General features: G+C 40.4%; 1 protein-coding gene across 2 annotated transcripts; it reads right to left on the bottom strand.

The window, feature by feature from the left end:
* On the bottom strand, positions 1-21,640 carry BRCA1 (BRCA1 DNA repair associated). 2 transcript variants are annotated; one of them, XM_068212401.1, is made up of 21 exons: positions 21,535-21,640; positions 21,016-21,069; positions 20,585-20,665; positions 20,017-20,105; positions 19,508-19,653; positions 18,747-18,849; positions 17,803-17,848; positions 17,195-17,337; positions 13,444-16,758; positions 12,697-12,782; positions 11,080-11,261; positions 10,728-10,894; positions 9,955-10,274; positions 9,229-9,316; positions 8,538-8,615; positions 5,240-5,280; positions 4,516-4,599; positions 4,053-4,107; positions 2,850-2,923; positions 1,995-2,055; positions 1-1,003 (listed from the first exon to the last, which is right to left on the bottom strand). In XM_068212401.1, exons 1-21 carry the CDS (start codon positions 21,612-21,614, stop codon positions 900-902), a joined length of 5,397 nt encoding a protein of 1,798 aa, XP_068068502.1. In that variant the 5' UTR covers positions 21,615-21,640; the 3' UTR covers positions 1-899. The 2 variants fall into 2 exon arrangements, with proteins under 2 accessions (XP_068068502.1, XP_068068501.1); XM_068212400.1 differs by having other exon boundaries at positions 18,747-18,846; positions 21,535-21,623.
* Positions 21,641-22,527: the final 887 nt, after the last annotated feature.

Genomic DNA, 22,527 nt, shown 5'->3' with positions numbered 1-22,527 from the left:
TAAATATTTGCCAAAATAATTTTACTTCTTTTGTGCATTGAAATGTTTATAAACATACTTTCTCTGTAACTTTCCAAGACAGCAGCATCTTATCACAAAACAATTTTCTGAACTTAGCTACATTTTATTTTTCTTTTTAAACAAGCAGTTCTGCTCCCAAAGTACAAAATTAGGTATGAAATTGAATGGCAACAGAAACAAGCAAGATATTTTCTTTCATAAAAAGCCAATTTCTTTGCAGCCTCATTTTACAAGCGGGGACTATTAGAAGCAGATATTTTTGGGCTTATCTTGGGTCACCAGGATACTAAAATGCATCTATTCATTATCCTTTCACAGTGCCACATACACTTGTCAGAAATCAGCCTGACAGCACTGGCACAGGTTCCTGGGTTTGAGCCTTCCCAGCTTGGACTCAATCACTGCATTTCTGGGGGCCATACCCGTGGCCAGTGTTTCTGCTTAGGGTGACTTGGCACTTTGATGCACAACAGGAAAGCTGTTTGTAGAGTTTTCAGCACAACCATAATCAATCAATGGCCAAGGCTGATGCATTAATAATCACAAAACAGTATTCAGGGGTTGTATTTAAGCAAAATGAAAATATGGAGGTTACTCCAGAGTGCAGGTATGTTTTAATTGAAACCCTGAGCCCAGTATTCCTCTTTAAATGACTGTCCCCAAGTATTTAAACAGAAACTGGCTGCAGTGGCAAATATTATATCACCATTTCTCTGAGGAGACCATATACTACATTCTCTAACTTTTAAAATTTGTTTAACATTTATAATCTCATAGTCCTTTAAGCTGATGTAAAGCTCTGAAGAGCAGTGGGTAATTCCACCTTCAGATGGTGATGTTTCAGTAATTTTATTACTACTAAGAGCTGCTGTTCACCCTCAGGACACGAGGTAGGCACTGAGCTCCTGGCACTGGTAGAGAGCCACGCTGTCCAGGACCCATTCCCGAGTTACCACGGCAACGTTGCTCTGCTGCTGCATCGCTGCAAGACAAAGACACAAATAAATAAATGATGCAGCTGTTGTCAAGGAGTCCAAACAAGCTCAAGGTGAGGCCACTGATGTGTTTCAGAATAAGCTGTTTGCTTTATCTGTGATGTTTCAAAAGGCTGGATGAAAGGCACAAGTGTGAAAGCAGAGATGTGGCACCACCAGTCCCTTCAGCAAGGCAGGTAAAGCTGCTGCTCCAAGAGAAGAGCTCCTCGGCAAGTGGCCAAGCAGGAAGCAGTGAACGCCACAACATAAACACTAAAACCAAAAAATGCAGCTCTCTTCTCGTCATTTAGGACCTCAGTGACAGAGCTTTGGTTCCTGTCTGCCCAGACAGTGTGTGACAAGCAATGAGTCTCATTAAGACATCAGAAAATTACTGAAGTGTTTGCAGATTGTTCTCCCTCATTCCAGGATCTTTTTATTTTCTCCTTTTTCCAGTGCCATGGAAACAGCTGGGTTTTTTACATCATCATGCTGCTCCACTGTTTTGTTGGACTTCAGCGTAGCCTAACCAGCTCCCCTTCCTTCCAGAACCCCACTTGCACTTTTCAAAGCCTCATGGTTTCTCCTGAGCATTTTGCTTAAAAGAAAAAAATGCAAAACTACATCTGTTAAGGCTTTTTAACATGACCTTTTCAGACTAAGGCAATCTTGTTCCATCTGAGGCTGTCTCCTGGATTTTACTGGTCCTCCAAGGACACCCTTCCCCACCTTTTAAAAACTATTCAATTAGAAAAGTTTCTGTAAAATTGATGATACACAGAGGACAACCGAGGCAATAGCTTTCACCTGCCAGAGTAGCTCTTAAGACTATTGCTGGTTCTTGAGACAGTATACTTTGTCCTTCTAGATTTTTCTTACAAGATATACTTCCATCTCCAGAGGCAGTAGAGTTTTGATTTCTCTACAAAGCTGATATTTAGCTATTAAAAGAAAGGTGTGATAAAGACACAGAAAGCAGCTCAGACAGTGTTGCTTTACCTCTATGATCCATGTTTTCCTTCCAAGCATCTGGCTGCACAACCACAACAGCAGTAGAATTCTAGGTATTTAAGATAAAAAATAAAAATGCTATTGTTGTCTGTTCTCACATAATTCTCACATCTATTTACAGAGAGCATTAACTGGGCTAACTTCACAGTTCCACTTCAGAGAGGAATTTAGTGGTAAGTACATTTCTCTTTCTCTTAGGAATTTTTATAAAGGTTCAGAGAGAAATGAAAGAGGAAACAATTTTTTTTTTTGCTCCTTGCTTTTTCTCTTGTGGAATGTGTTTAGAGAATTGATAGAGTGACTGTTTAGGTGAATCACGGTGGATTGTTTGGGCCTGATGGCAGATCAGAGCCACCTGTGTCTGGACTCTGGAGAGGTCATCAGTTGTTAGTAGTTAGATAGGATAGTTAGAGAAAGTAGCATGTAGTTTTTAGTACCCTCTTTTATATAGTATATTAATGTATCATAGCATAATTATAATAAAGAAATCATTCAGCCTTCTGAGCTAGAGTTAAACATCATCATTCTTCCCATTAAGTTCACCAGCATCTACAACAGATTTTAAGTAGAGGGAGAAAGACATTAGTTCCTAAGATTCTTCTGTGCTTCCCCTCCAGAAGTTCTGTGACTACACTCAGTCCCTAACAGGCTTTTGGAGCTAGAAAGGGAAGGCTCAGCGCTGATTTCAAGACAAACCAGCGATCTGGCCAACACCAATCATGTCTCCACTGCAGGGGAGCCTGTCTTCCAGTGAAGGCTGGCCAGGCCAAGAACCAAGGGGCACAGCCGGGCTGTGCAGACAGCTCTGGAAACTGGGAGGGTAAAAAACTCCTCAGCACTTACTGCTGTGGGTGTGAACAGGTCAGGCTGCTTCACCACAGAGGCACCACAGAGCTCCACCATCCACTCCAGATGCTCTGAGGAAATGGGATGAAATCAGTCAGTCACTCCAGTGTTTTCTAGCACATCGAAGCTGACACTATTCCCTAGGCCCTCGTGTGTTTGTTCCAATTCACAAGCCACCTTTCCCTTTCAAACCTGCTAGGGAACATCAGCTCCCCCCTCCCTCACCTCCCAGACAGGCCTGCACAAAACAAAACCCTGAAAAAGCCACCATTTACTTCCTCTCATCATAAGGATGCAAGATGTGAAAGGGAAATTAAAAATGAGAAATTAGAACTGTGATTATCTCTCATTAACAAAAGTAGCCAAAGTACTTAATTTGCACCAATTTGTTGAATTGGTAGTGAAGAAGATTAAGTCTCTCAAGTATAAGAGCCAAAATTGAGGATCACTGCAGCAGGTGAAAGCACTGCATCCTTTGTAGCAATTACTGTAAATGTCAAGAAACCTGAGAACATTTCACCCAGTGAAAAATAAAGTTATATTGGACAAATCAGAAAGTATCTGCTGAATAAGCCACAAAAATGGAAAGTCAGGTACAAATATTTGAAGTAGAAAAATTATAAATTAAATTTTTCAAAAACTTGTAACATACTTTATTAAATTTTAAAAGTAAAAAATAAAGCTACCCCGAACAGTTTTTTCTTTATACATTAACTTCTAGCTTTGTTGAAGTGTTTCACTTTTAACACTTGCTTCTATAGACAGGAGGCTACAATAAAGATGTCTCAACTGCTAGGAAAAGGATACCTAGGAACTGCTTACTAAGACAAGAAAAAATGCTCAAATATGAGTGATCAAGAGCATCAATAACAATTACAGCATGACATTAATGCTTTTCCCAGATAATTTATCCAGAGATAAACTAGATAAAAGGCCTAGTTTGAAATGCAGCAAAATTGCCAGGGGGTTGTCTGAGATGTCCAAATAGAAGAGAACACCATTTCCACTCCATTTGGAGATAGAGCTGGATAAAATGATTGATCTACACCTTACCCCATGTAGGTATTTTAAAAATTACGGAGGAAAAGAGGTAAAAAATTATCCAAGAAGAGGGCAAATGTACAATTCTGGTGAATACACAGTGCCCCTCCAAATATTTTTTATGTTAACCATTCATCCAACTCCACTAAAGTGACACACCTGTAGTCATATCAGTGAAGGGTCCACAGCAACAGATCTCAAAGTCTTTAAAGATCTGGAAAGCAAGGAACATGTTAGAGTTCATAGGGGGTTTTTAAAGGACAATGCTTTATATGCTGTTTTCTTTGCACTTTTCAGGGCTTGTTATCAAGGTATGACTATTTCACAAAGCTCTCTGTAACCCAGAAACCAAAAGAATTTAAGAATAAAATTAAAATAATATTAAAGACCACTAACCCTATGTTATAAAAACAGCATTCACTCCAAGCTTAGTGAGCCCCTACAGAATATCTGCTCTGCTGCTGACAGAGCTCACCCTTCTTGTATAAAACTGCTTAATTTGTACAGCTCTGCGTGTACAGAGCAGCAGAGAAAGTGGAAGAAGTTCCAGATACTCAGCCAGCACAGCCACACATCTGGAACTGTCAGAGCAGGACAGCTGGAATCCCTGATGTGCTTGTACCTTTCCAGTCAGGGCCTGTCTGGCCCTCTTGGGACCTTGATGGTTTCTCCCATTGATTACATCTCCTCTGACTTCAAATTTCTCCTGGAACATAACAAAAGCAAAGAATCAGAAGTTAAGAGACTGAGAACCCTTTCCTGTCAGAGTTCTGCTTCAAAACAGGAAGGTGCCAGATTTCAGAACTGAAAATCTAGCAGTGTGTTCAGAATTTGGATGAAAAGGCTTTGCAAGAGACACGCTGGAGTAACAAAACCCCCGCAGCATCAGGCAACTTTTAAAGAAACAAATTATACTCAAACTGTGTAGTAATCTAGCAAACTAAATAAAAGAAGCAGCACACTCCAAGACAATTATAGTCTTATCAGTAAAGTCTTATTTGATAGAAATTATCTGTATATAACATTATCTCCTTAAGCAAAGGATAGATCTTTTGCTCTATGCTACAATCTATTAATATTAGTAGGAGCACTTATAAAAGCGTGTCCATAATCTGTTAAAAAAGTAACTGGGACTCATTATGTCTTCAACACCAATGAATGCATGGAGCCTAAGTGTGGCTTTTGGTCCTAGCACTTGGTAAAACTAGAACCCCAGGTTTCAGAGCTAAAATTCCATATTAAATGTTCATACAATATCTGTCTGTACAATACAAATAAACCCAAAAGTCCATCATGTAACAGCATTACTTTACCATTTGATATTTGACTCAAGATAAAAGACCTACCTCATCCAGTATTCTTCCTTCCTTAAAAGACTGAATTATCCCTAAATAAAAAGATCAAAACAAGAAAAGTAATTTTATCCAGCAAAAGGGTTCTTCCACTACCAGTATTCTGATTTTATTGCTACATTAATGTGAAGGTATTTGTACTACAGGAATACAGTATAACATTGAAAGTACTTAAAGAATTTTTTACCATTTTTTACCCTTTAGAAACAATAGTAATTTTACACTAGTTGATGCCATGCATTGCAAAGATTTAAATTAAGAGGGACAAAAGGCTTTTGCCACGGTGGGGAGCAACCCAGTGTGGCTATCTGAAAGCAGAAAAAGTAAGAGTAAGCAATTCACAAGAGTAATAAGCTTGATATTGCTGCTGGTGTTTCTTAATTTTAATTTCTTTTAAAGTATTTAGAAGAAACACTGCAAAACATCAGATGGCAAGGCATGAAGAGATCCATTTTCTTTACAGGACCAAGAGAAGGGGGCATGCAGGGTAGAAGGGCAAAGACCATTTCTCTCCAAAACCAGTGATGCACACACTGGTAACAGTGATACACACACTGATAACAGTGATACACACACTGATAACAGACAGTGATGCACACACTGATAACAGACAGTGATACACACACACTGATAACAGTGATGCACACACTGATAACAGTGATACACACACTGATAACAGTGATACACACACTGATAACAGACAGCGATGCACACACTGATAACAGAGATACACACACTGATAACAGTGATACACACACTGATAACAGTGATACACACACTGATAACAGACAGTGATGCACACACTGATAACAGACAGTGATACACACACACTGATAACAGTGATACACACACTGATAACAGTGATACACACACTGATAACAGTGATACACACACTGATAACAGTGATGCACACACTGATAACAGACAGTGATACACACACTGATAACAGACAGTGATGCACACACTGATAACAGACAGTGATACACACACACTGATAACAGTGATGCACACACTGATAACAGTGATACACACACTGATAACAGTGATACACACACTGATAACAGTGATGCACACACTGATAACAGACAGTGATACACACACTGATAACAGACAGTGATGCACACACTGATAACAGAGATACACACACTGATAACAGTGATACACACACTGCTAACAGTGATACACACACTGATAACAGACAGTGATGCACACACACACTGATAACAGTGATACACACACTGATAACAGTGATGCACACACTGATAACAGACAGTGATACACACACTGATAACAGACAGTGATGCACACACTGATAACAGACAGTGATACACACACTGATAACAGACAGTGATACACACACTGATAACAGACAGTGATGCACACACTGATAACAGTGATACACACACTGATAACAGACAGTGATACACACACTGATAACAGTGATACACACACTGATAAGACAGTGATACACACACTGATAACAGACAGTGATGCACACACGGATAACAGACAGTGATGCACACACGGATAACAGTGGTGCACACACTGATAACAGACAGTGATACACACACTGATAACAGTGATGCACACACTGATAACAGTGATACACACACTGATAACAGACAGTGATGCACACACGGATAACAGACAGTGATGCACACACGGATAACAGTGGTGCACACACTGATAACAGTGATACACACACTGATAACAGACAGTGATGCACACACTGATAACAGTGATACACACACTGATAACAGACAGTGATACACACTGATAACAGTGATGCACACACTAATAACAGTGATGCACACACTGATAACAGACAGTGATACACACACTGATAACAGCGATGCACACACTGATAACAGCGATGCACACACTGATAACAGTGATACACACACTGATAACAGACAGTGATACACACACTGATAACAGTGATGCACACACTGATAACAGACAGTGATACACACACTGATAACAGTGATACACACACTGATAACAGACAGTGATACACACACTGATAACAGTGATGCACACACTGATAACAGTGATGCACACACTGATAACAGTGATACACACACTGATAACAGACAGTGATACACACACTGATAACAGTGATACACACACTGATAACAGACAGTGATACACACACTGATAACAGTGATACACACACTGATAACAGACAGTGATACACACACTGATAACAGACAGTGATACACACACACTGATAACAGACAGTGATGCACACACTGATAACAGTGATACACACACTGATAACAGTGATGCACACACTGATAACAGTGATACACACACTGATAACAGTGATACACACACTGATAACAGTGATGCACACACTGATAACAGTGATACACACACTGATAACAGACAGTGATACACACACTGATAACAGTGATGCACACACTGATAACAGTGATGCACACACTGATAACAGTGATACACACACTGATAACAGACAGTGATACACACACTGATAACAGTGATACACACACTGATAACAGACAGTGATACACACACTGATAACAGTGATACACACACTGATAAGAGACAGTGATACACACACTGATAACAGTGATACACACACTGATAACAGTGATGCACACACTGATAACAGTGATGCACACACTGATAACAGACAGTGATACACACACTGATAACAGTGATACACACACTGATAACAGAGATACACACACTGATAACAGACAGTGATGCACACACTGATAACAGACAGTGATACACACACTGATAACAGTGATGCACACACTGATAACAGTGATACACACACTGATAACAGACAGTGATACACACACTGATAACAGTGATACACACACTGATAACAGACAGTGATACACACACTGATAACAGTGATACACACACTGATAACAGACAGTGATACACACACTGATAACAGTGATACACACACTGATAACAGTGATGCACACACTGATAACAGTGATGCACACACTGATAACAGACAGTGATACACACACTGATAACAGTGATACACACACTGATAACAGTGATACACACACTGATAACAGACAGTGATACACACACTGATAACAGTGGTGCACACACTGATAACAGTGGTGCACACACTGATAACAGTGGTGCACACACTGATAACAGTGATGCACACACTGATAACACACAGTGATACACACTGATAACAGTGATACACACACTGATAACAGTGATGCACACACTGATAACAATGATACACACACTGATAACAATGATACACACACTGATAACTGACCCTGATACATACACTGATAACTAATGACCCATTTTCCTCCTGCAATGCCCAGGAAATACTTCAGTGTCCGTTCACACACCAGCTCCTCATCTGCAGAGCAAACAACAGGAAGAGTTCTTTTAGTTTTGCCATTAGCAATTAAAAAAAAATCACAGGTCAGGTGATTTTACAATTGTATGTAAAAGCAAACAATTTCTGCTAAGTGCAGCAGCAAAATATCAAAACTATACAAAGGTTCTAAAAGCCCACTGTCAAGTTGCTACTAAACTGAAGGAAATGAGTAGAAACTAATCACATGTACCAATTGTGAGCCCTTTTTTAGATTATTCAATGAAGAAAAGAGGCAAGAAAAAGCATTACTTCTTTGGGAACTATCTTTTGTTTCATTTTGGTTGGTTCTGAACTACTTCACACTAGTGTGCTGTCAACACCTGAAAATTATGAGCAAACAGCTGAAGAAACAAATACCAAGTAACATTAACTTTGAATTACACAAGGGAAAACGTTCCCTCATACTGATTCTGTGAAACAGAATGAGAAAACTCACAAGCTTAAACAAAAAACTTACAATAGAGAAAACCATCAATACCTTTTCCTCAAACTTATTAAATTTATTGCTGACCTGTCTGCTTTTGTTTAAACTGAAGGTAAAATTCTATATGGTCTGTCAATACAGGATTTGGTCCCCTGGCTCCCAACAAACCTGTTTTCATTATGACATGGGTTGTTCCTTCAGTAATGTGATTAGATAAAGTGCTCCGAGTTTTTTTCACAAACTTCTGGACCACCAACTGAAAAGTAGTTAGGAAAATAACAGTTAGCAACAGTTTTAACCCCCTCAACAGCCCCAGTTTGTAGCAGCATAATTTAATAGGACAGTTACTTTAAAGTACCAGTTTTATGTGTTGGCACACAGAATGTACATTTCCCTAAGTGAGTTTTAGCACCAATCAACAGACTAAAGTAATGCAGAGCTCTTGGTGTGGGTTTTATAAGCCAAAAGCCAAATCCTTCTGGAAACTGAGTGCAGACACAGGTTTATTAGCAGCTCAGAATTACTACTTACAGAATGCTCCCTATGGATCAGAATTTGTGTGAAGCAGCATCATCTGAGAGCACTGACTGGACCAAACACCCACACAGCCCCTACCCAGCCCCAAGGCTTTCTACAAGGCTTTGCAATCATGTGTTTTCCCCCCAGACATCAGGGATTGTTTAAAAAGTTCAAATTTCACTAAGCTTAACAGTGCCATTACAGGCAGCATTCTCACAGCTTTAGGAGTGATAAACTTTGACTGAAGTTGCTGCATTACTCACCTGCACTTCCTGCAAGATTAGTTTTACTATACTTAGAGATCTCTATATTGAGGACTGTAGTGGTAATCAGGAATTATTACCTAGGGATCTCAAAATTCTGAAATCTACTTACATGCTCACTGTGATTTAGACCTGATACCACAATTGACATTTCTTTCCTCTTGGTCACCACTGGATTTGTAGTGTTTTCTTTCCCAGTTCCATTGTGCAGAACAGGTGCAGGAAAAGATCCACTTCTCTTCAATTTGTGTCCTGGGCCACAGCTTTTATCAGTGTTCTGAGCCAGAACAGGCCCAGCTGTGGCTTCTGCAGTTTGAGGGGTAAAAAGCCTTGCAGAGGAGGAAGAGTTATCTGGACTCTCATTTCCAAAAAGATCTGATGAGACAGATGCACTGTTTTGCCTGGTCCCAGATTTCTGCTCTTCTGCATTTTCTGAAGGAAACAAGAAATTACTCCTTGTGAAAACTGCATTTCTTTCTTGTAGTCATGGTAGAAGGTTGTTGCTCTCTCTTTTAGGTTTAAATTCTGCTGTTACTTCCTCTCCTTATGTGTTTATTACTTCATCTTTGCCTCTGTCATGACTTTTTCCTGATCTAAAGCAAGACACTAGAATACCTGTGGAACTTTGAGTAGCATATTTGTCAAAGTGTCTGAATTCAGAAGTGAGACAGAAAAACTCCTATTACTGTCAAAAAGCTGTCACACCCCTGTTGATGGGCAGCCATACCGCTGGGCTACCAAAGTAGTACCACCTTTTCAAAATGACCAGGAACACACAAATTAAAACACAGGGAAAAGTTGTATCTTGCTGATATGTAAAAACATGAAAAGAACAGGAGAAAACCACCAGAAATCAAAATGCACTGGGTTTCTCTGAAATGTTACCTGCTCCAAGCTGACACTGCCCGTGTTCTTGCACTGCCTCCTGCACAGGTTTTGTCTTTTCAGAGGGAGTTTTGTTCTTTAGAACACTGTCACACTCAGGGCCTTTCTCCAGATCTGATCTCTTCGTTAAAGAGGATTTAGAAGATGAAAGCAACAATTCTGGAGACCTTGAGAGAGGGAAATGGATTTTAATACACTTTTCACTCTTTTAAGCATCAGAAAAAATGTAGCAACAGTGAAACTACTGTAATTTCTCAGAAGCTTAGAGATACTTAATTTAAGATTTTGTTTTTTAAATAAAAATTTAGAAATAAACATAAAAATCCCCAAAGCTCCAAACAAAACCATTGACCTGTTATTTTCTTTTCTCATTTGATCCATTTCAAATGCTCCTTCAGTACTGGAATGTGGCAGTGGTTCCCTATGGACAGGTAAAACTTCACAGTTCTGACTTCCATTCTGCTTTAGCACTGCTTCAAGTGCAGCCATTTCTTGCTGAAGTTTTTTCAGGCTTTTTTGCATAGCATTCTTTTGCTGCAAAGGGATACAAGAATGCCAACATAAGCAAACTCAGGATTAATTTCTTTAACAAACACTTGAAAATTAGAAACAGCAAAATGGTTTTGAATTAAGTTTTTGCCACATGTTCAAAAGGTGACTATGGTGCTTTTACTGTAACAAATAGTGCACACATCCCACATCAGAAGCAAAAACACCCAAACAACAACAGACTCATTTTGCCAGTCGTGTTATTTCAGTTTAGATGCCTCAGAGCTTAATCAATCAGAAAACAACACAATTCCTGCACAAATTTATTTGAAAGTAATTTTGTCCAAACTCCATTAGTAGCTCAATCCATGATGTTCATTATTAAATTTTAAATTGAGTCTTCATTTTCCACCGTTACTAAAAGCCCCCAAAATTATTTAAGGGACTAAAACATTTCATAATATTCTTCCTTATGTTCCTCCTCAAAAATTATATTACATGATCAAAAACATGCCATAGGCAGGTCCTCATAAGAATAGCTCAAAGGGTTTCACAAGACCTTTTTAAAAACCCTAACCCTTCACTTTACATGATGAAGCAATTTCCACAGAACTGAAAATTCCATCTGTAGCTCCAGCACTGGCACCGTGTGGAGCCTCTTTGTTACTGAACCCATAAAAACTCCCAAGCAAACAGAAAACCATCACCACACCACAAACCCAAACCCAAACCTCCCACCCACATGCCATTAATCCACTCAGCACTTTTTTTTTTTTTGACATATATAAAGACCATAGGGCTGAAAATGCTGAAGGGAGAGCTGGGATAAGACTTAAAAGTCACATAGGACAAAGGAAAACCCCAAAGCAAAACAAAAAACCCCAAGCCCCTAACCCTCAACTGAACCCCCAGCCCAAATCACCCAATACATCAAGTCAGGCCACTGAGCAGAATTCAGGATTTTAAGAGCAGACAAAAAAATGCACTGCTGGACACACCTTTCATTAGACACTGCCTGTTGGGACTTGTATCTATAATATTCTAATATGGAATTATTTGATTTAATCTTTACACAGAGAAGGCAAGTCTCTGGGCTTCTAAATATCATATTGTAATAAATCTACTCCTTATCACCAAATCCTTATCTATTCCTATCATTAAGGTTTTTAAATATAGGGAGCTGACATCTCCAGCACTGGCCAAGTGTGGAGATGCATTAATTAGCATCCCCCATAATTAAGCCCTGTAACCAATAGCACATAACAAGCTGTGGCCATTGCAGTGTAAGGTCACCAGGGGAGGAAAAGTTGGACAAATAATGGCATAGAAGCAGCTCTACAGTTCCTCATTAATTATGCTTTTGGAAGTAATTTAGTGACAAAGAATTATGATGAAAAATTTTCCACTGTATTGACTTCACAGCTTGCTTATCTCCTGGAATGCAAGCTGCTTCTAGCACTCGGTGCATAAACTCACCCACCTGTGTAGTGAGGATTTCACCCTGAGAGAATGGTTCACAGGAATCTTCTACAATACTTATTTCACTGTCATATCCAGATGCTTCACCTTGAAGGTGGAAAAAAACTGCCTGGGTTAAAGGAAAAAACCCACCAAACAACAACAAATCAACCAACATTATCCATAATTTCTTAGCATGTAGAGGTTTTAGTGAACTAATAACTATAACACTCAAGTGACAAGTTTTGAAAATGTTGAAGTTAGGACAGATCTCCTTTAAGTGAACATTTGAACACCATGTTACACACATGACAAAGTAAACAGAATTCAGTGTTCCAACAGGGATGAAAGAGTCCTAAACATTTACAGAGGCCATAAAATGGCAAAATATTCACTACAAAATTCTACAGCCAATTTCAACAAACATTTTATCTGGGGAAAAAGCTTTGATAGGCTGTGAAATTTTGCTGACAATGCAAGTATCACATTGCAGTAAGAGACCCAGGATTTCCCTCAAACATGAATTCCCATCAATCAGTCTCTAGTGCCCAGTCTGTTCATCTGTGCTCTGAACAAAGAACACTGGAAGAACACCATTTTCAGGAAATAAACCACTGAGGGCTTTTTGTTTGATTGTTTAAGGTTGATACGTTCTTCTAGAAGAGCAAGCACCCCTTAAATACAGAACAAAGTTTCCATGCAAACACCAAAAACCTTGCAGTAAGGACATCATAAACACAGCTGCAAAGAGAAAAATCTTGGTTTGTACCTAGATTTGCTCCCATGTCTGGGTCTTCTTGGCATTCATCTTTGGTTTCCTCCAGCCCTCCACTAGAATTCTGAGAAGTTTCTTTACTGTCATTTACACTGCTCATTTGTTTGGACAGGTGAGCTTGTGGCAAATGTTTGTTCAGTTCTTGTGCTCCATTGAGTGATTCTTCAGACATGTTGGACTGGGAAGAAAATAAGTTGACAGAGCATTCTGACTCCTGGCTTGGTGAAGCACACACATTACTCAGGGCAGCTTCAGGCACCTTCTGCACAATATTGCCATCACTGCTCACACTGTGAGGCAGCACATTTGGGCTCACTGGACACTCTACCACAGATGCCATTCGTTTATCAGTCTGCAAAGGTGTGCTTGCTGATTTGCTGAAGATTAATGTCCTAAAGCATGGCAAGTCCTCATCCTCACAGGACTCTTCATCTGAAGATGGCAGTTTCTGCACTCGTCTTCGAGACTTTCGAGTACCTTGAGATCTTGGCTTAGAGCTTGCACTTCTCTTGTGCAGTTCTTTTCCCAGGGCATTGTCACTTTTTACAAACACTGCAGACCGCTCTTTCCTATCAGTTTCACATAAGCTGGAGTTCTCCTCAATGTCAGAATCAGAGCACAGTAAGGCATTAGGGGTTTCAGACAAACCTGTAAGATCATGATTCTCTCTAAGAGGTTCTTCCAGAGCCTCTGCAGCTGTGCTAACAATTTGGGCTGCTTCTTCTACATTCCTCTTTACATGTTTTCTTTCTCTTTTGCTACTGTTTGTCCTAGTGACTTCACAGCTGAGTTCAGCAGGGCTTTGCTGACAAGTTGCAGAACAAATCATTGATGTGGATTGAAAATGTAGAATTGGTCCTGTGCAATCAACAACTTCAGTCTTTCCTGCCTGATTGCTTTCTGAACTGAAGCTGTTTTCCTGGCCTATGTTTAAATCATTTTGTCTGGAATCATGCTGCTCTGTGTTACTCTGATCACTTTGGCTTCCATCACTTTCAATGGGATTCTGTCTCAGCTCACTTTCTATCCCTATCTCATCTGACACTGGCTTTTCATTGCCCTGCTCTTCTTGTAGCAATCCATTTTTGTGCTCAGTCTGAGCAGTCCCTGTTCTTGCTGGTGTCAGAGTCCCTTCCTCTGCAGCCTGTGAAATGTCATCCCTGTGCTCTCCTGTGCTGACAGCAAAGCAAGGCACAGGATTGACACCTGCACAGGGCTTAAGCTTCTCTTTCTCAGAAACCCTGCTTGAGTTTTGAGCAGCTGTTCTCTCCTCTTGCAAGCTTTCTGGTTGTAATTGTTTGCTAGCCTTATTTTCTACCTGAGCAGCACATGATAGATTTAGGGTTTCAGGAGGAGGATCTTCCACTGCACGTGCTTGCCTGGGAGCCTGAAAAAGGCTGAAGGATGAGCGCTTCGAATGCCGAAATATATTCCGCAGGTACTGCGTGTCTACGTCACTGTCTTCAGCTTCCTTAGTCAATTCCAAAACATTTTTAGCCATTGGCAACTTCTCAGTTTTGAAGTCCCCTGAAACATTTTGTGAATCACGCCCACATTCCAGGGGAAAAGCAGTAGGTGATTCAGTCACCTCCTCAGTCTGGTGACAAGCAGTTTGCCCATCAGACACCGAAGGAAGTTGTAGGAGGAGGGGGCTACCTAGTATTTTACTGTCTTGAGAAGCTGTATCAGGCACAGTGGAACCACAGTTTGAAGGCAGACATGAAGCACTGAACAGACTTTTTCCAGTTTCTGTAGTGTGAGATAAATTCTTTAGTCTAACCTGCATTTGATTTGCTTCCAGATCACCTCCCTCCAGATTAGTGACTGGCCTGTAACTCAGCTCATCTCGAGGCTCACACAGTTCTTTGCATTCAGCAGACGGAGCTGCCACATGCCTTTGGTCTCCAGAGACAGACCTCCCATGATCACTGTTATTCTTTCTTGCTCCCTTTACTCCTTTCCTTGTTTCTTTTGTCATTTCTTCAGACAGTAACTGAAGCCTTCTGCTGCGTCTGACTGGATTTTGCTCAGAATCAGCTTTCCTGGGCTCTCCACTGCTTGGATAGCTATCAATCTGTGGCTCAGCTGCATCAGGGAAAACAGAGCCTCTGTCCACTACTAACTGTAGAGCACACATAGTTCTACTAGAATGCCTGCATCTTTTTGCTGCAGAACTTCTTTTTTTGCTGCTTTTCTGATCACAGTTATACATTTCTGGTTCCCCATCACAGATCTTGGTAGTGACCTTCTCAGTAGCTTTCTTCCATGTGGACTCTCCTCCTTCCTCAGGTTCTGTTAATGCATTATTTGCTCTATCCTGAGAGAGGTGACTCTCATGAACAGCAACACTTTCATCACATCTTTTCTTTTCAGCATCTCCAAGGCCCCCATTAACACTTTGAGGGGCCCCATCTGCCTCTTCTGTATCCTTTTTCTTGATGAAATCCTCAGGTTGCAGGACACAGGCAGTCTTCCTCTTTCTTTTGAGTCTGTCTTTGCTGAAAACATTCAGGCACTTAGGAGCCACATCTTCCTTTTGCCTAGTAGGCAAAATGTCTCTCAAGGTGGAAGGGGGATTTGATTTCCTCCCTCTCTTGTATGTTTTTCCAAATATTTTGTCTTTGATGTTTTCTGCTGTTTGTTTTGACCACCTCTTTTTTCCTTTCACTGCTGCAATTTCCATGGAATCTGCCATAGGGTCAGTCTTTGCTGAAACACAGGACTCTTTATCTGATAAACACAGATCTCCTTCACCTGAAACGTCAGCTGATGCAGCAGATTCATCCAGGGAAGAACTGGAAGACAAAACCTCATTGCTTTTTGAAAACCATTCGTTGACTTTCTGAATGCTCTGCTTCAGTCTCTTCTTGGTGACTTTATTCTGGGTGGCAGAGTGAAGTGTCTCTGGCTGAGGTTGCTCCTCCAGAGGATGTTCTTTGTCAGGGGAAGAGTCATTCTCAGGTTCACATCCCTCTACAATTTCCACACTTTGCACATCAGTATCCATTTCCTTGCTTTTATCCAGCCTGCTCTCTGAGCTATCTTCTAAATCAAACTCTTGGTTTTCACTGTTGTACTGGGCTTGCTGTTCCTCCATTTCTTCTGTGTTCTTAAAGAATGACGTGTCCTCATGCACTGTGGGACTGGCATCACCTGTTCTGTCACACTGCTCTGGGAGCAGGTCTACAGCAAGAACATTCAAAGGACAACTCTGGCATCCAGTCACATTCCCTTGGTCAGGTTTGGCACGTTCAGTGATGCTCTGAGTGCTTTTCTTGCTCAAACATTCCTTTGAGAAATCACTTTCACCTGTTAGATTTATAGGTATAAGAAATTATTTTTTATTCTTTATGGCTACTTTGTTTTAAAAGAACTGCTCTTATTTCCCCCCTAACCAGAATATTACACTGCACAAACCTTCCTCAAGAGAAAGGCAGAAGGATCATATTCTAAATTTTTACATGAATTATTAGCCAGTGCTTTTTCATGTGTAATGTGACTCACGTAGAATAGATTAAGTTTAGTACTCAGATCAAGTTACTTTTCTTCCTTTCTGTTCCCATGCACACAACATCCACATTTTGCATCTAGGCTACAGGAACAGTCTTTTATTAGCTGTAGGCATCAACAGAACTACTTTACACAAGACTCCAAGCACATATATGTATACACAATCATGTGAAATAAAAATGTTAATTTGTGGTATCTTTCAGGCTTAATCACTTTTGTCACCAAAATAACACACCTGTGATATCTGGTAGTGTTATTTCTTTGGCACACAGCTTGTCAGGCTGTGCATTGCAAGAATTTTCATTCCCTTTCTCAGCACTCTCAAGTTCTTCCAGCCTTACTTGAGAAGAAATCTGAACTGCTCCTTTGTCTTCAAACCTGTTGGGAAAGGAAATCTACTCTCATTACAGATAAAACCATAATAGACAGAATAGAAGATGATACTTATTTTTCCCCTTTTGCTCTCTGAAATAGTTTCTGGAGAAGTCAAGCTGCACAACTGACACTCACCACAACCAGATCTCTTCAGAGCTGCAGGCTATTTCGTTAAAAGATTTTCTCTTGTAATCCTGAATTTAGTATTTATTTTCTAAAGCACAGTGCCTACTTTTCTATGGAAGATCTATGTCCACAACAAAACATTTAGAAAACAGTTGTAAAGCATGTAATATGGTCAACTGTTGGAATTCAGCTACCCATTCTACCCTAATGCCCTCAAAGTTGAAAACCGTCTGTCAGCTTAAGAATTATATCAGTCCTATGCTAAGAAACTAGAACACAGGAAACGAGAATATTGAACTACTGTCTTTAGAAAATATTAATTCCTTAATCACCTTTACTTACCCAGTTTTGTTTGCCTGCTTAAAAAACTCCTCAGATGATTCAGAGCCTGAAAACAAATAATCTGTTACTCTGGTTGGAAAAATTCAGAGAAAGGTGACTTGCCACATTCAGTGGTTATCATCTCATACATGCCTACTCCTTTTTAGAGCTAGATGCTTTCAACTTTTAGCAGATGAAACCAAGTTCAATTGTGAAGTATTTTACCTAATGATAATGAGTTTTATGTCTAGCTATCTACATGGCTCCAGCATCAAACTGTGTTTAAATACAGTGACTGGTAACAGACTGGTAACTAAGAGTTAATTAGCTAAAAGTTACTTTCTGATTTCTAAATTTGTACACAAAACAGCTACTAGTATTTAGAATTCTGAGCTGGAACTTAGAGAAATATATTCAAATGTCTCTCACAGATTCTTTGATCCTGGCAGATGCAATAAGGAAAAAAGTGAGGAAAGAAACCCTCCTCATTGAAAGCATCAATTCCTTCCTTGAAGGAACAGCATAAAAAATAAGCTAAATAATGTCTTGTTTCTCATAGCAGTCAACACCAGATAAAATAAAATTCTGAAAAGCTAGGATAGATAGCAAAAAATATTAATATCTCAGATAGATTTCATTCTCATCTCAAGCACTGCTGACAAGGCTTAGTGTTCTTCAGAAAACAGTAGCAGCTGTAATTTTTTGCACATCTGTAAATACCTTCTCTGGATCATATACACCAAGGTTTAAGGGTTCACTACAGCAGCATTAATTGCCAATAAAGAATTATGTAAATAACCCTTTTGATTTACCAACTTGGAACTGTCCATCATTTGTCCCTTTGTTGTAATTTTGGGTGTTAAGTAGAAATTAGTGTTTATAAAGACTTAGAACATAATCACCTTTCATTACTTTGTAAGCATTGTACATAGGATCAATTAGTGTGGACTTACAACAGATCTTACCAAACTCTATATAAATACCCTTTTGAGAATCAGATTTCTGGGGTTTGTTTCTTGGGCGACACATTTTGGCATCTGTCAGCTGAATATTCACACTAGCTTCCTGCTGACAGGAAAACAGAAAGGAATAGTTATTTACAACAGTGGGGTATTAAAAAAATCATAGTTATTTAGACTTTAACAGGGGGTTGATACAAATACTTAGTTCATATGCACTGGTAGCTTCTATGCACAACACAAGTAATTGATCATTTAGACAGCAATAATGAAGTGTGTCAATAGAAACAATGCATCATGCATTTAACAGATCAAATCATTAACAGCTTGATCTTGCATTCTGTATTGTCTAACATTCTATCCAGCATTAAGCAGATGAAACATGCCATGGACACTCACACACACACACAGCAATTACCCCAAGCTGGGGAATGCCTTGTGAATCCTAAGAAGTAGTAATGATCTTACCCCTAAAAAGGTAAAAATCCTACAGAGTTAGACAGCCTCATGAAACAAGCAGGTGGAACAAGTTTTCAATTCTAGTTTCAGTAACAGGCTGCATTATGGCAGTATCATGTTTAAGTTCAGGTCATTTTATGCAAACATCTTTCTCAAGTAGGTTAGGAAGACAAAAATATATACATGTCCTTGTCCAGGTTACTCAGCTCAAAAATCTCCTACTTCATTCTTTTATGTATATGCACGTATACACATTCCAAATACATTTTTACACAATCCACAAAAATAAAATGGGAAAAGCCAGTTACCAAGGTGAAGTTTTCTTGTCCATTTCCTTCAGCACTTTTTCTCCTGTTTCTGAAGCCTTTGCTTTGGATGACAGAACTTTCTTTACACAGGGACTCAGCAGCAGTGGCTTCCGTGGATGTTTTAGGAAAGTGATGATTCTTTAAAACTAAATGATGTTATTAGGTAAAAAATAAATATTACACTGAGTATGACTCGAGTATTAGATATTAATGAAATAGACTTGTGTAGACTCTGTGCACTTAGTGCATATACAGCTAAAAAAATGTTTATCCAAGAAAGAAATCTTGTTGAATTACTAGTCTGATTATTCTTTCTGAGCACTCTTCAAGTAATAATTAGGATCTTGATCCTGCCAACTAATTTTCTCAACCGATTTTGGTTATATAGATAATCTAGCAAGAGCAGGATCTAATTCTAGTTATTTTAGAATAGGATACCTTATAAATAATCATGATATGTCAAAACCTTATTTTAAAAAAAACTGGGGACATACATTCACAACACTTACACTTCACTCCAGTGTCAAGCTCAAAAGCATGGATAGTTTCCAACAGTCCTTCAATTAGTTGCTTAAATCTGGAATTCTCTTTCAGACTTCTGAAATAACATCAGTACTTCAGTTATTTTAAGACAAATGAACAGGCTAACTATAAATATTTCTAGAATTTCAGCTGAACCTAAAAAGGGGTAAAACTCCAAAGTGGAAGATGAGCCAAGAAGAAATTGTTGCCAAGGAATAACAAATTCCCCCAAAGAACCATTACTATGGGAATTGAAACCATCACAAAAGTGAGCACATCATTTTCTCATATAGGTTTAGTAGAGAGAAATCAGTTGTAAGGATTAAACACCAATCTAGCACAGACACTTGTTGAGAGAGGTGTGTTCACCTGGAAAAAGCTCACATTGAGGTAAGATACTGCATTTACTCCTTTAGAATTAGACAGCTTACTAAAAAACCACTTTTTCTTCCATATTTCAGTCTTATGCTATAATACATTTTAAACCTATTGTTAGCCTTTCCTCAGAGTTCAAACACCTCATCCTCCAGCCCCTTACAAAGTTGATTTCCTCACCTCTTGGTAACTTCAGTCTTACACAGAGGACACTCTACCACACCTTTTTTCTTTTTGTTGATAAGTTTGAACATGCAGAACCTAGAAAGAAAGAACACTTGTGATGGCAACAAGAGAAGGATATTATTTTCCCTAAAACTGACTATGCACATTCACCACTTAGTGGATCAAGGATGCATTTTTGTCCTGGTCTTACAGTGAGTTAATTGATCCCCTTTGACACATTTGCAAGCTGCAGTTCTCTCTTCCACAGAACTGACATTTTCCCCCTACACATGAACTTATCAAAACACAGCATACATACATGGTTGGCACTGAAGAAACACATATGGCAATTAAAACCAGTATATATGGAATTAAAAATGATAAACTCAAACCCACTATATATGGAAATTAAAAACTGCATTGCACTTGCAAGTTTTCAAACCTACCTGCAGAAAATGTGATCACATTTTGTTGAAACAGGCTCTTGTACCACATCCAGGCTACAAAGAGGGAAACAAAAACAAGAGCACAGAGGTTATAGAATTCAACAAGAACCGTTGCTATTTCAGCATCTGTTTGCATCAAAGAAATGCAGGACGTTAAATGGACATTAAATGCAACATTAAAGAACTACAGACCTCATTCACCTTTCAGAGACAAGGGACAAAAACCCACACAGCTCTATAAACAATCCTCTAATCCAGTCAGATGCATTTTTCCCCTCACTGAGTAGAGGACTGACACATTCAGGTTTTAATCGAAAAGCAAAATCTAGAACATAAGAGCAAAATGTTTTTCCTTGCACTTTGTCATTTGAGCCATACAAAACATCAATATGTTTAGTCCTAAGCATAAATCACTTTGTTTCTGGAGAGCCACAGAACTGTCAAAGCATTTTCAAAGAAATGAGAATAAAAAATACATCTCTAAAAAACTAACTGCATTGATATTACTCACTGACATACCATATTGGGCACTCCAAGTTCTTCTGCATAGCTGAAAGCACATTTTGTACTTGTCCAATAGTAATCACGGAGAAGTCCATCCTTCACATCCAAAAATAGTCTACAGGGAAAAAAAAAATATTATCAGCTTTGTTTCTGCAAAAGATTCTGCTGCCTCCCATGACTATGCTCTCGCCCACACAGCAGAACTGTTTTTATTCAACACTTGACAGTACAGAGGAATTCTTACTCTGAACGCTCGCAGTTAAAACCTCTCGAGTCTTGCACCCAAAGGAGCCCCAGAAAGGTGAAACTCAGCGAGCGCAGAGCAGCGAGAGCGAGGGGCTGGCCGCCGGGGAAAGCGCGCCCAGCCGCCGGCAGGCAGCTCCTGCGAGGGAGCCTGAGAGCCCACAGCAAACGCTGAAAACAAAGGGAAACCGGCGCGGCAGCGCGGGACCGGGCCTGCAGCGAGGCCTGGCCGCAGGCTGCCGAGAAGGGTCCCGGCACGGGCGGAGGGAGCGCGGGCAGCGCCAGCGCCGGCGCCGTCAGGGCCAGGCCGGTACCGGTGCGGTCAGGGCCAGAGCAGTCAGTGCCAGGCCGGTACCGGCGCGGTCAGGGCCAGAGCCAGAGCGGTCACTGCCAGGCCGGTGCCGGTGCGGTCAGGGCCAGAGCCAGAGCGGTCACTGCCAGGCCGGTACCGGCGCGGCCAGGGCCAGAGCAGTCAGTGCCAGGCCGAGGCCGGTGCGGCCAGGGCCAGAGCCAGAGCGGTCACTGCCAGGCCGGTGCCGGTGCGGTCAGGGCCAGAGCCAGAGCGGTCACTGCCAGGCCGGTGCCGGTGCGGTCAGGGCTAGAGCCAGAGCGGTCACTGCCAGGCCGGTACCGGCGCGGTCAGAGCCAGAGCAGTCAGTGCCAGGCCGGTGCTGGCTCGGTCAGGGCCAGAGCAGTCAGTGCCAGGCCGAGGCCGGCGCGGTCAGGGCCAGAGCCGTCAGTGCCAGGCCGGTGCGGTCAGGGCCA

The sequence above is a fragment of the Anomalospiza imberbis genome, chromosome 22 (genome assembly GCF_031753505.1).
Source record: "Anomalospiza imberbis isolate Cuckoo-Finch-1a 21T00152 chromosome 22, ASM3175350v1, whole genome shotgun sequence".
NCBI classification, from domain to species: Eukaryota; Metazoa; Chordata; class Aves; order Passeriformes; family Viduidae; genus Anomalospiza; species Anomalospiza imberbis.
This window is presented reverse-complemented; position numbering and strand designations above follow the sequence as displayed.

Excerpts from the sequence above, each read along its gene's own strand:
- BRCA1 (XM_068212401.1), bottom strand. The coding sequence starts at position 21,614 with ATGGACTTCTCCGTGATTACTATTGGACAAGTACAAAATGTGCTTTCA. Across the intron at positions 18,850-19,507 it reads GACAAGAAAACTTCACCTTG|CAGGAAGCTAGTGTGAATAT; the intron begins GTAACTGGCTTT and ends TTTTCCTGTCAG. Across the intron at positions 11,262-12,696 it reads GTGAAATCCTCACTACACAG|CAAAAGAATGCTATGCAAAA; the intron begins GTGGGTGAGTTT and ends ATCCCTTTGCAG.